Consider the following 13,533-nt stretch of genomic DNA (forward strand, 5'->3'; position numbering starts at 1 on the left):
TTTTCTAGGAAAAACGAGTTATTTATGTAACCTTTGATTCCCTGACGGCGCGAGATCATTTTAATGGCCTACTAGCGCCTAAAATCATTCCCGACGACTGAGCGTCTTGTCATCGCCTCATTCAACTCTACACCAATCTACAAAAGTGCAGAGAAGCCAGGTGAGCGTTACACGAGGATTATTAACTTTCATACCATCTTGCCGTGTTCACAGAGCCAGCCCATACATTGGTTGTTACTGACATATTTCACTTTTTGATAAATGATTTAAAAATTTACCCTGCTTTTAAAGCTCTATTTGGGTCACGAGAGTGAAATAACCAAGCACGATGACACTACAAATTTTAGTTTCGACAACCACTGCAAAGTCTCATAAATAACTCACAAAACTGTGGATTTAACATATATTTCCCGAAAGTTCTTCCTGTGTCGTGTTATCAAGGGAACTGGATTACAGGAGGAGAGAAGCTACTTCCGGACAAATTCTGAGTATTTCCCCGGAAGTGAGGTATCGGACAACAAGTTAAGTCAGGTGGTCTCATCTGGTTAAATAAAACGGACATTTCATCGACATAACCGAAGACAAGAAATCTGATGGCGACCCAAGGAAAGGACAAAACAACCGACAGAACGCGGCAAATCTCAGGACATGTAAGTATCTCAAATAGCTGTAAAACGAGAAGGCTACCGAGAAGACTATTTCTTGGAGAAATATCAAAGATCAAAGTAGGTTAGATCGGCACCTCACGAAACTTCAGGGAAAATTTCTTTTACAAGCGAAAGAAACAGCATTTTACTGTTTGAATCAGCAAATTATGTAGATACGTAGGTACAAACTTAATAACTTTACAACGGCATCCACGGTCGCATAATTCATATCAAAACTTTTCCCTGCAGAAATATCTCAATAGATGTGATCTTTACATGATGGAAGCTTTAAGGAATTAATGTATTTGTATTTAAGAAGAGAGCAGTTCACGGTTTAAGTTAGCGGCTTAAGCCAGAAAGAGCCGCTGAATTTGCGAAGCGAGCAAGATATTGTAAGTTGTTTACAAGTTCTTTGTAATGCTATAAAAATTGTGCTTTATTTGTTACCAGCAGCCACATGCAATCTTTGATTGCCTATTTTTACTAACGTGAACAGCTCGTGATGTGCTGATAATTAATTTAAGGCATTCGGAATACAAAGTTCAGTTCACCAGTTCAAGTTACCAAACTTTAAAACTGTCCTAAATAATTTAATTTAAATGCTACTATTAGCCTTGAAATTGGACATCTGAACTTTTCACTGTGTTCCTTCCATTTGTGTCAACAAGATAATATTCCAACCATGTTCATTTAAGGTTTTGTCTGCGTATAGACATCTGTACCTCTTTCCAAAATGGTGGTCTAATTGCTTGTCTGGCCTCTAAAATACGCTTCTCAAACAATGGAAGCAAGACCATGTGGGCTAATTTTGTCTGCATGAATATGAATGATAATCATAAAAATTACAATCTCCTTGATTGTTATTGATTTAAAAGACTCCTGTTTTCCACTAATTCACTTGCCAAATTGTTATGTAAAAGTTAGAAAGGTACAGTGGAAAATAGGCTTGAAACAAAAGCTCTCAAAAGGTCTTTTTGTTTGGTCTAGCAAGGTTATTTCAGGCTGTTCTAGTATTTTACAAATAAATTTACAGTATTCAAGGAACCCACTTGTAGCCCAGGGGTGTGTTCTTTTCTTTTGCCTGAAAGGGATTAGCTTTTAATCCTAGCACAACTGTATTCTCTGGATAATTTGATGGTGTTTTAATCTCAAAATTAACTTTAAATTGAGAATTCCCATAAGATATGAAAAAGATTTTTAGGGTTTTTCCCGGCAAAAGGAGCATTAGTGCATTAGTCATTTTATGTAGCTCAATTTTATTAAAAGTGCTGTTTGTTGGTATTTTCCTTTGTTAAAAATACTGAAATGAAATTCTTCCATTGTATCTATTTTGTATAACTATAAGTGAGCTGTTAGGCTGAGCTCTATTTAGTGCTTAAACTTTGACCAACTTAGTCAATAAGTAAAGTCCCTGCAGCTTCCAGAAAACCAAAGTCAGATGTATACAAGTGGCCGTACTGTAAAACTGTGTTTAGTTTAAAAGCATTGCAGGGTGAGGAATTTTTGGCAGTCATCTTTTAGGTGCTATTTTTGCAATGCACTGTTCTTTGATGAAAGGCAGTTGATTATCTGCTCTTAAGAGCAGGGCTGTAGCCAGGTTTCAGGACAAGACGAGGCAAGTTTCAAGTGCCAAAGGTGCGAGCTGCTAGAGTGGTCTGGGGGCATGCCCCCCAGAAAACTTTGAAATCTAGAGGTTTATAGAAATGCTCTTTTAAGGATTTTCCGTGGCATTTTTCTTCAGAAAAGTCAATCTTTAAGAAAAAAATTAAAAAAGGCCAAAATTAAGACGAGGCAATTGCCTTGTCTTGCCTCATGCTAGCTACGGTCCTGATGAGTGAGTTGTATTAGAGACTTGCTCAGGTAATTAACTTTGGGAGATTATGTGTCCCAGGAAAATTAATTTCCCAAAATGTAAAAATAATTCTTCATAAAATTCCTTGAATTCTTCGGAATTTCAGTAGAGTCCATGAAGTTGAGTTTTCCAGGGTACAGTCAACTACCACCAAGATTTTTTTAATGGTAAAAAAAAAGCTTCCATATTACTTTGTTGTTTTTGTCAAAATATTTGTTTATCCTGAAGCTTTGAGAGCTCTACTACATTTATGGATATCTAACATTTTTAGGCTGCCTTCCAAATAATTTTTGATCATTATAATCCCTCATTTGATTTTGTTACCTATTCCATTCCAAACAAAGGAATAGAAGAGATATAACTTCCTCACTGGCTTTCTCATGGGTGCACAATGGGGGTCATGATGTTAACAAGCTCTGCGACAATCCCCTTTAAGATTGTAATTTTTCCTATCAAAGTTGACCAATGATAATTCCAACAGCTTAGGATATTTTGCATTTTGTCAAGTTTTTAAGGCCACCGTGGACTCAGCATGACGTTTTATAGTACAGTGGAGTCCCGGTAACATGCCAATTGACGGCCTTTTTGACCCAACCAATTGAATACATAATCTCATGTTTTAGTGCCATCCCTGTGTCCCCTGGCTTTTAGGGTATTAGTGCATTTATTTTATTTATGTGACCAGTTCTCTTGCAGTTTCTTGTCGATACAAACTGCTTGATTTTGGCTCACATACAAATTTTGCAAGGATCCAGGTTGTTTTGTGCAGACAGTTTTGTGACAGATTGGGTCACTTTTGTCTTATATCTGCTCAGTTACATATCATAGCTGACATTGATTTTGTTGTGGAAGATGAAATCTTCCAGTGAGAGTAGGGTAGTCACTGAGAGAAGCTAAGATTAAAGTCTGATGAGCACTGTCATGTATTGTAAATTCACCACCTCCCAGTTAGCTGAATCGATAGAGGGTTGGACTGTTGTGCGGGAGGTCGAGGGTTCAAGTCCTTGTTGGACCAACACTTAAGGTCTTAAAATAATTGAGAAGAATATGCTACCTTTCTATAATATCAAGAAATGGTTGGATATTCTAGTCTTCTCGGATAGGGACGAAAAAATGCAGGTCCCGTCTCCTGCAGGGTTAGGGGTAGGAGATGTAAATTTCCCACGCACGAGATTACTGTGTGATGGATGTCTTCCCCTGGGGTGGGATGGGTGAGTTGGGGTTGGTTTAGGTCAGTGAACCTAGTAGGGGACTATGTGTCCTATTGTTTGATTGATGTTTTATTCGCCTTCAGTAGTTCATTACATCACATAATACATACTACATTATAAACAAGATAGAGCAGGAGATCTAGCAAGCTCTGCTGAGCTTTTTTAAAGATCCCCATTGTTCTCTCGCCTGTACACTGTACGAATCTATAATACAAATACAAGTACTCGAGAATAGACATTGATCAGGTTGTGACCGACTAATGACCAATACTAGAGTGACTGCTGTTACAAGGGACACTTGACTGATAGATTATCAACATTTTACCCAGACATTACTGACACAGCTTCAGGCTGACCAAGAAACTACAAATACTTGGCAAACCAAGTATAGGCTACCTGTCTGTCAACATATCGACCAAGTCTCAATGGATAGTTGGTTGGTGCTGGTTGCAACATTTGACAAGCTAGAGCTCTTGCATTCGGGAGAAATCCTTCCATCCAGTTGCATATTTTGTGTGTTAACTTACAGCCAAAATGTTATTTTTGGTGATATATGTTGGAGGGTCTTAAAGCTGAATTTAAAGAACTTGAACCAGATTTGTCACAATATCATGGCACTGTCTTGGTCTTCTTTTTTTTGTTTTTTAATACAGGAGTAGTGTAATTTATGTTCATAAACTGAAACATCAAAATCAATTTTAATTGACAGTTAAAAAATATGTCAATGAAGGTATGATGTGGCAAAATTTGCACATACCAGTAGGTACATGTAGTTGATTGTGATAGGTGCCTCACTCAATAATATCAGAAGTAGAACTGCAGATTTGTTTGAAAGACACAAAACAAATTCTGGAAACATTATGTTTATTCTTTTGAAAACTGTAGTATTATATTACTTTAGCATGTAGTGTAAATTAACTCACAGTTAAACTTCTTCATTCATTTTGGATTTTCCTCTACTAGCTCTTTTGTGCTGAAAGCACTCAAACATTCAGTGATCTAGACATTTTTTAAGGGACAAGTTTTTTTTTTCATTAATTCACACCAGAGAACACTTAGAAGTGAATGTTTCATGAAGAGAATTTTCCTGCAGGTTAATTGTATAAGAAAGGAAGTATTGTTCATCACATGATGTTGTCATTTATGATGTGAATCGTGACGTTTTTACCCCATACTGCTAGCCTTCATCAGGTGATAAGGTTGACTGGTTTCAGGTCTTCGTGTAATGCAGGATGCTCTGCTGTTGGTTGGTTTTCCACCACTGTGATTGGTGCATTTTGATCCTTGATGTTAGTGAGTTGTTCCCTTGGTGGTCCCCTGTCACACAGCTCTCCAGTTCTGTTTTTTGATCATAAACATCCACGCTTCAGGAATCTCTATTCCACTGTCCCTGTTGATGTTGTTGGGGTGAAGTCATGTGAATGAAGCCTCTTTGACCCTGCAAGTGTGCCTGATGAAGACTAGCAGTTTGCAGTCGAAATGTCATGATTTACATCATAACTGACCATATCTCTAGCCAAACGATACTAATTTACTATTATTGTAATTTACCCCAATGAACAAGGATATTCTTTTGTATGAAATGAACATTGCAAAAATGTTTCAAGAATAACAAGGCCAACAGATTTGGCACAAAAGCATGCTCGAATATTTTTCCTTGGACATTATCTGTTTCTTGAAGGTCTCAGTTTCACTCAAGCTTTGCTCGCAGAAAACTGTTTCCATGTTGATTATGCAGGTAATGTCCACAGCTTGGTTTATGCTTTACTCAGTTTTAGCAAAGTGTTACAAATACTGTTGCCTTGTTTTGCTAGGACCCACCTACCCAGACCACCTCGTCCAACAGTCAGGGGGATCCAGCAGGAAACACCACTCCACCTAATGAAGGTAAAATTTGATTTTAGTTGCTTTAAGAAGCAGTTGCTGGTTGTCCCTGTATGTAAATTCTTTCTTTTCTACAGCTTGAAACAACTAGGAATGCTATTACTCCTTTTAAATGGGATGCTGGTCCATTGTTGGTTTTCTGTTGCATTTCTTCAGTGTTTTTTTTCCTGTGCGGCTCATGGTACCCAGCAGGTAGATACAGAAAAGTTGGTTGGTGTTTTTTAAAGCCCCCCTCTTCAAGAAGCCCCACTCCTTGTCAAGAACTTTTAGTTTGCAATTAATTGATTAATTAATTAATTGATTAGTTAATTAATCAACTAGGCACCTGCCCTGCCCTCCCTCATACACTCCAAATTAAAACTATTTGCCACCTGGGCATACTTAATGTAAGGCTTAAAGGGCCTTACCACCTACCACTCCTGTACCATTTTGAAATTATTAAGTCAGAGAGAGGCATATTCTTGCATTCTGGAGAAGAAGCTGACATGCTTCAATTACCAAAAAGGACATCATTTCTTTCCACGATAGTCTTAATTTGGCACATTGACGAACTGGCAAATTAGTTTTCTTGAGCAATTCCATTCTCTGGTACATATTAAATTTTTAGGATAGCTCGCCTTTCAACAGAAAGTGTCATAGATGATTACAGAAGGCTTGGTTTTTGATCGTGTTAAGTGGGATAAAAATGTTCACGATTTTTACAAATATTTTTGTGTCCTGGGTGTACAAACTCTAATCAAAATATAACCAACGAAAATGTCACGTGCTAGGTTAAATCTTTTAATAATTTCACGCGGATGTGTTTGCTAACTAGTACCAGGGGTTGTAAAGATCATTCTCTGCAAGTTTTTCTGAACGACGGATTTCTGTCAATTACACGAACAGAGCTGATAGCTTCCACAGCGAAAGGGATTTTTCTCGTCGCTCGAAAAATCTTCAACGGTTCAAAAGAAATTCAACACAATAGTGAGCTTTTGGCGTAGTTTTCAGTGACCTCAGGAACATTTTTCGGGTTCGACCTCAATTATATGTTTCGGAGAAGGTGAAAAATGAGCCTGCCAGAAAGAAATCAACAAAGTGGTCGGCAACCATTTGAGAGCGCAATCAAAGAGATGAACAATCTTTCATTCAATTTTTTCTTTATCAAAGGTTAGTTTCTGCGCGTTTTAAAACAAACTGTTGACTAGTAAAACCCCCGAATTGTTCCACTCATCTGCTAATGTTTCTATAAGATCAGCCAATCCCACGGCTAGTGTTTCACATCAAATCGCAAACAAAGCTTCACGATCATTTGCTTACTCGTGTACTGGCTAACCTATAACCATAAGAACATTGTCTTCGCTTTCACGGGTTTTTCTTTCTTTTTAATAAAATTTAGGACGCTCTAAGCCTCGGTGAAGCCTTTTTATGCAAATTTGATTTACGCGCTACAAGCGCACGGTTTTAGATCTTCAAGTTTGACTTCTAACGAGCTGTTGAGAATAAAATTTTTGATGATTTTATTAAAAACAAAGTTGTTTGAAATTTATTTTAAGTAATGGACGATGTGTACTTCTACTTCGCGCGTGATGAATTTGTGCAGAACACGCGGAACAAGCAGAAAAAGGAAAACTGTTAGTAAATGAACGAATCTAACAAACAAAGACCACGGAATTTGAAAAAAAAAGAAAAAAAAAAAGACAAGGTATATACTCCAATACTAAAGTGCATATTATTCACTATGGTGTTTGTGTTTTGGTTCTTTTCTTTTCTTTCGCTCTGTAAATTCGACTGGGACGCGGAAAAAGTATGCCTGGCGATTCACAACAGAATACCCGCCAGAGCTCCGGCAGGTGCAGAGTCTGATTGTAAGCATTTAATTAATACAGAGTTAGGAAAAATTGTAAAATAAAAAAAAAAAAAAAAAAAAGGCTTTTATAGGATTACACAATTACTGGTGAACCAGTAGTTTCCACTGTGGTCCTTGTAAACAAATGAAACAAATGGTCTAAATTGAACATGTTAAGAACATCATTAAGAACCCCAACCGGCCGGAAGCAAACCAGTTGGCTATTTACAAGTGTGGCTTTCTTAAAAGTTTTTGTCCTTGTAAAATTTTTTTTCTGAAAAGGCAGATTTCCACAAACTTTCTTTCATGATCTTTTCCTATGTGACCGTTATACAATTTTGATAACGGCTTTTGTTGATTTGAGCTATGGATGTTTTTTTTTTCTCATAAATTGAGTCAGTTTGACTAGTTTTGTTAAATACCTAGCTGATGTGAAAAATGTAGTTAGTGCCGTTTTATCTTCTTTTTCAGACGGTGTCAACTGGGGCCGTGTAGCTGCAGTCACAGGTGGTGCTTTAATAACTGGTGCTGTAGCAGTGGCAGCTGCTCCTGTAGTTCTTGGTGTCGCTGGTTTTACTACTGGAGGTGTTGCTGCTGGCTCCGTAGCAGCGGCTGCGCAGTCTGCAATTTACGGAGGATTTACAGGGGGAGTTTTCTCGCTTCTGCAGAGTGCGGGGGCTGCTGGCATAGGATTGGCAGGAAATGCTGCTATTGCGGCAACTGGTGCAACTGTTGGTGGAGCAGGATCATATGCTTTTGTTAATAGAGTATGCAGTTTTGTCCGATTTTGATGAAATTTGGCTAGACTATTCGTAAGATATTAATGCACAAAACCGTGTAAGGCTTTTACAAAATTCGAAATAGTGTTCTTGCGACTTCCCGGCGCGTGACAACAATCGAAAGACTTTTTATTGTCCAACTTCAAAATTGATTTTCTCAGGAGGCAATAAGAAAATCGAAAAAGCCTCACATCGTTGTTTAGCCTATTATCTGCCGAGTAATGCAGTCCAGTTTGTTTGGATTTCCGCGGTAACAGGAAGGCTGGTAAATTCATTGAAACAAACACCTTAGTCTTGTCTGAAAAGGCTTGCGCGTGCCTACCAAAAGGAAAACTGTCAAAATTTTGTTCCTTTTTTTTAGAGGTCACCCTAATTTGTTGATAGTAACCTTAATGCTTGTGGGGTAATTTTGAACTCTTTTACGCTTTATGTGATAATTGAGCGGTCAACTGTACGAACGTAGAAAATCATGGACGGCTATTCGATACTGGTGAAATTTAATAAGTAGTGATTTTTTTCCATCACTTGCAATTCAATTAACAGAACAGTCGTGGTGAGACCCAAGCTGAGACCCAAGCTGAGACCCAAGCTGAGACCCAAGCTGAGACCCAAGCTGAGACCCAAGCTGAGACCATAAAGTTGTTGATTTGTGGTGGAGGGAGTGGTGCGCACGCATTTGCTGGCATAGCGTCCTCTCGGAAGGGAACTGAAGTTCGTGTGCTTACTTTAAATCAAGATGAAGCAGAGCGTTGTAGTTCGGTAATGCAGACCAAGAGTCTTCTATTTAAGTTGCATCGCGAGGGACAAGAGCCAACGTCTATCAAATCGAAACCAGCATTAATAACAACGAACCCAGATGAAGCCATGCGAGATATCGATTTCGTAGTCTTTCCCGAGTTTGCCCATAAACGTTATCTAGATGACTATCTGAATGCTCTTAAACCACACGTCAGACCTGGAATGACCTTGATTGGTTTACCTGGCGGACCTGACTTCAATAAACACGTTTGTAGTGCACTGGGCGAGACTGCGCAGCAGTGTACGATCCTAAATTTTGAGTGGTCACCTTGGATTTGCTCTACCGCAGAGTCTGGTGTTGAATGTGATGTCCTTGACACCAAAGAAACTCTTTTGGGGACCATAAAGGTTAGTTTTGATACTTAACACTGATTACCTCGGGTGGACTCTTTCACTCGCCACAACAGTATTATTAATACTATTAATATTAATTATTAATTATTAATATTAATTATTATTAATATTAATACTGATTACCTCGGGTGGACTCTTTCACTCACCACAACAGTATTATTAATACTATTAATATTAATTATTAATTATTAATTATTAATTATTAATATTAATTATTATTAATATTAATACTGATTACCTCGGGTGGACTCTTTCACTCACCACAACAGTATTATTTCTAAAGTACACATACTCCATTGAAGGAAAATTAGCATCTTTGAACTCACTCAATTCTGGCTTTATTTTGCTTATTAACTCGCCTTGCCATTCCCTAGCCATGATTTACCTGTCCACCGTTCGAAAGCGACGTCAAAGACTTATCAACTTGATTTGCCATTTTTTCAACCCAGCTGATTTGGTTATGCTCAAAACAGGAATTGACTTTTAAAAACCTCGAGCTGCTCACTAAATTAACTGGGTCCACGAATTTAACATTTTAACACGGTAGCCTTTGATATCATTCTCTCTTCTGATTCAATAGTTCTCGTACAATACAATACAATAATTTATTAAACTCTCCCCGGAGGGGCCTTTCAGAGCTTAAAAACTATCTTATTAATAATTACAATTCTTACAATAATTACAATAATTATAATTACAATAACTACAATAAGGGGAGATAAAAATATACAGATGTATTTATATATATAAAATGTTAAAAATCAAAATCGACTCATCAGAAGATGATGATTATCAGGTAATGGCAGACAGTTAAAAAGATATTCTTAAGATGAAACACGCTCTAGCTGCCCACCAGTAATAGGAAGTTGGAGGAAAGTCTGTTGGGAAAAATGCTTTCTTTCCTGTCAGAATCAATGTAATCTTCTCTACATTGGGCGCCAATTAGTCACGTTAGAGGGCATCGTGGAGCTACAGGGATGTATCCAGGGGTGTCCACGTAGCAAAAGCAATATACAATGTAGAATATATATTTCTTATTAAACGTTTTTTTTGTCTAATATCGCTGGGTATTTTTACGAGTTGTGCCGTATTTTGAATCGCCCTACGGGCTCGTCAAAATGCGAACAACGAGTAAAAATACTCAGTGATACCACACAGCAAAACGTTTAATAAGAGATTTATTATCCAGCACGTCGAATTTTTATTTCTGTGCGGACGAAGTTCTAACCCGTTCTCTGGGGTACAAATACCGCGTGATATTTGTACACTATTCGCGTGTTATTTGTACTCTACGAAGCACAGTTGGATAATAATAATCCAAATTAGTTGGCTTGTCTTTGCAGCGAAAACCATTTTTGATTCTTGTATCTAAGAACAGTTTAAAACAACTTTTAGCAAACAACTTTTAGCTCACATATTTGGTCTTTCAACACAGGAAGGAAGTGTTAAGCCAAAGAAGGACCCAGTTGGCAAACTTGAGTACCTCCTTGGACCCCTCCCCGAAGTGGTTGTCTCTATCATCTGACTGGGTTGACTTAACGTTGTTTTCAGATTGAATTCAGTCAACTAGCCTTTAACATTTATGTATTGAAAGGACTCGTTGGTAATTTATTTAATTATGTGAGACTTTGGGACGGTTAATTTTAAGAGATTGTATTGAACGCGTTGGGTAAATAAAGAGAATGCCCTGAAAATCATTACGATGTTGTCGAAGACGAAACACATCTCTTCTTGATATTTTTGGCCCGGTGAAATATTGTTAAAAATAAAATGTTCAATTGACATCGTTAATGACAATAAAATTAATTTGTAACCAGCTCATGATGTCTGCTCTCTAGTTTGACAAGGAAAGTTGACAATACACAAATCAGTAATAATGCACGAAGTGAAACTTCATTTCATTTTCTATTATTAGCTTTATTCACCTGGTTTATTTTCTCAGTTATTACTTTTATTTCCTACTATCTGCATGAATAAACCAATTTCTCTTGAAAGTCTTTTGAAAAGATATCGCCAGTTGGCGTCTTTTGTAGAGGGTCACCAATAGGATTCTCAACTAAAAAATTTTCTCTCCCTCCCGCAATCCCGACGGATTATTCCGGCCAATTTCGATTCCGCATATGAATTTAGTCCATTACCTCAACTGTAGCAAGAAATATCGCTGTAGGTTTGATCGGCACCTCACGCAACTGTAAAAAATCTTTTTTTTTTTTTTTTTTAGGAAAGAGAGAGCATTTTACTGTTTGAATCAGCAAATTAAGTGGGTTCGAAGGTACGATCTTAATAATTCCACTGCGGCATCCATCGTCGCATAATTCATATTAAAAACTTTTCCCTGTAGAAATATCTCAATAGATGTGATCTTCACATCATGAAAGCATGTGAGACATATCGTATTTTGCAACACTTCTAGCGTTATTACACAACCTCTAGTTCAAGTTTTTCATGATAAAGATTGAGCTTTACCAGTAGCTACATGCAGTCTTTTACTATCTATTTTCTCCTAACGTGAACACCTCGTGATTTCGGTGCTCATAATTATTTTAGGGTCTTCGGAAGGCAAAGTTCACTTCGCCAAACTGTAAGTCACCAAACCTTAAAACTGTCCTGTCATCGAAATTAAATACTAGCAAGCCTTGAAATTGGAAATTTGAACTTTTGACTGTGTTCCTTCCATTTGCGTCATCAAGATAATATTCCAACCATTTTCATAAGAAAGATGTTCATGGGATCAAGTCAGGGAAATAAGTAATTCTCCGAAGCGAGAGTGTTAGAAATATATAAGAACGTGACAGTCATAAGCGCGTGACACTTGATTAGCGTTACGTTTTATATCAGCGGATGATGTTAGCAATGACGTAGATTGTATTTCCTTAGAAATGTGATCGCGGGTGTATTCAATAAAAAGGAGTGACAGTGACTGAGAAGAGATTCGAGTGATAGGGAGTGATTTTAACTGTGAGCATTAAAAAATATTCAACGAGACCGAGAGTGATTCGTGTTTATATCCGCGTTTCCAACAAGAGTCACTAATCAAAAGAGTACCAGGTGTCCGTCTTTAATGACTCATTTTGCCTGCAGGTACAAAAATGGTGAGCTAATTGCTAGTTAGGCCTCTACAACAGGTTTTTAAAACAACAGAAGCAAGACCAAGTGGGCTAATTTGTCTGCTTGAATAAGAATGGAATTCTTATTTTCGATTTTTAAAAATTGTTTAAGACTCGATTTTTAAAAATTGTTTAAAAAAAAAATTGTTTATTTCATCTTTACACGAATAAGAATGATAATAAAAAAAATCACAATTTCCTTGATTGTGATGGGTTTAAAAAACTCCTGTTTTCCACTGATTCACATACCAAATTGTTATTGGACAATTTATTATAAGACAGTTAATAAGCCAATCTCATTCAATGTTCTAGTTTAAATCAACCAATCACACTAAAATTTTGACTTAATTTAAATTGGAGTGACATTAAACAATCAATGCCTCCTTTGTCAACCTTTTAATGCAAATTTTTCCCTTTCTTTCATGAGTTGGCTATTCTTCTTTTCCTGGAAACTGTAATTTTTTTGATTAACTCGTAAGTCTTATTACGAGTTAATCATTAAATTATATGTTGTCCCGTTCAGTCTGTAATCATACAAAAAAGTAAACAAATCTGACTCCTGCCGTGCGGTGGTCCAATTTTGTTATCACTCGTATGATTAAGGACCAAATCTCCACTTCACTCAGTCCAGCTGTTACCATTGCTTAAATGGGGCAATATAGAAGTGGAAATAATATTTAACTATGCACTTAGACTAACAATGAATTAACCTTAGTTTTAATAGAAGAGGCAAATCACATTTTTTGAAGAAAGGGAGGCAGGAAAAAAGCCAATGTCATGTGCATCAGGGATAGCATGGTATATAGTGATAGTTGGAGAGGAACAGAGGAAAATAGGGTTAAAATAAAAGCTCTGGAGAGGTCCGTGCGTGTAACTGCCACCAAGTCCGGTTTCAACGCGCTCTTTATTTACATTACGGTCGATCGCGGTTGCCAAAGGAACAAATAATTACGATTAATTACAAAATACGAGTAGAAAGAATAGAAAAACGTAAAAAAACAGAGGAAAGGCAATGGGATAAGGAATGACACTTTCAAACGTTGTATGATTTGTGCACACAAAGAACGGAAAAA

At 37.3% G+C, this 13,533-nt stretch overlaps 1 protein-coding gene across 2 annotated transcripts; it reads left to right on the forward strand.

The window, feature by feature from the left end:
• Window positions 1–31: 31 nt before the first annotated feature.
• On the forward strand, window positions 32–11,172 carry LOC111343229 (tauropine dehydrogenase-like). Of its 2 annotated transcripts, XM_088763535.1 has the most exons (6): window positions 32–160; window positions 442–650; window positions 5,525–5,597; window positions 7,894–8,189; window positions 8,745–9,347; window positions 10,789–11,172. In XM_088763535.1, the coding sequence occupies exons 2-6, from the start codon at window positions 594–596 to the stop codon at window positions 10,876–10,878; spliced, it is 1,119 nt and encodes a 372-aa protein (XP_088619661.1). In that variant the 5' UTR covers window positions 32–160; window positions 442–593; the 3' UTR covers window positions 10,879–11,172. The 2 variants fall into 2 exon arrangements, with proteins under 2 accessions (XP_088619661.1, XP_088619660.1); XM_088763534.1 differs by lacking the exon at window positions 32–160 and having other exon boundaries at window positions 417–650.
• The last annotated feature ends 2,361 nt before the right edge of the window (window positions 11,173–13,533 follow it).

This window comes from Stylophora pistillata, chromosome 6 (genome assembly GCF_964205215.1).
Source record: "Stylophora pistillata chromosome 6, jaStyPist1.2, whole genome shotgun sequence".
NCBI classification, from domain to species: Eukaryota; Metazoa; Cnidaria; class Anthozoa; order Scleractinia; family Pocilloporidae; genus Stylophora; species Stylophora pistillata.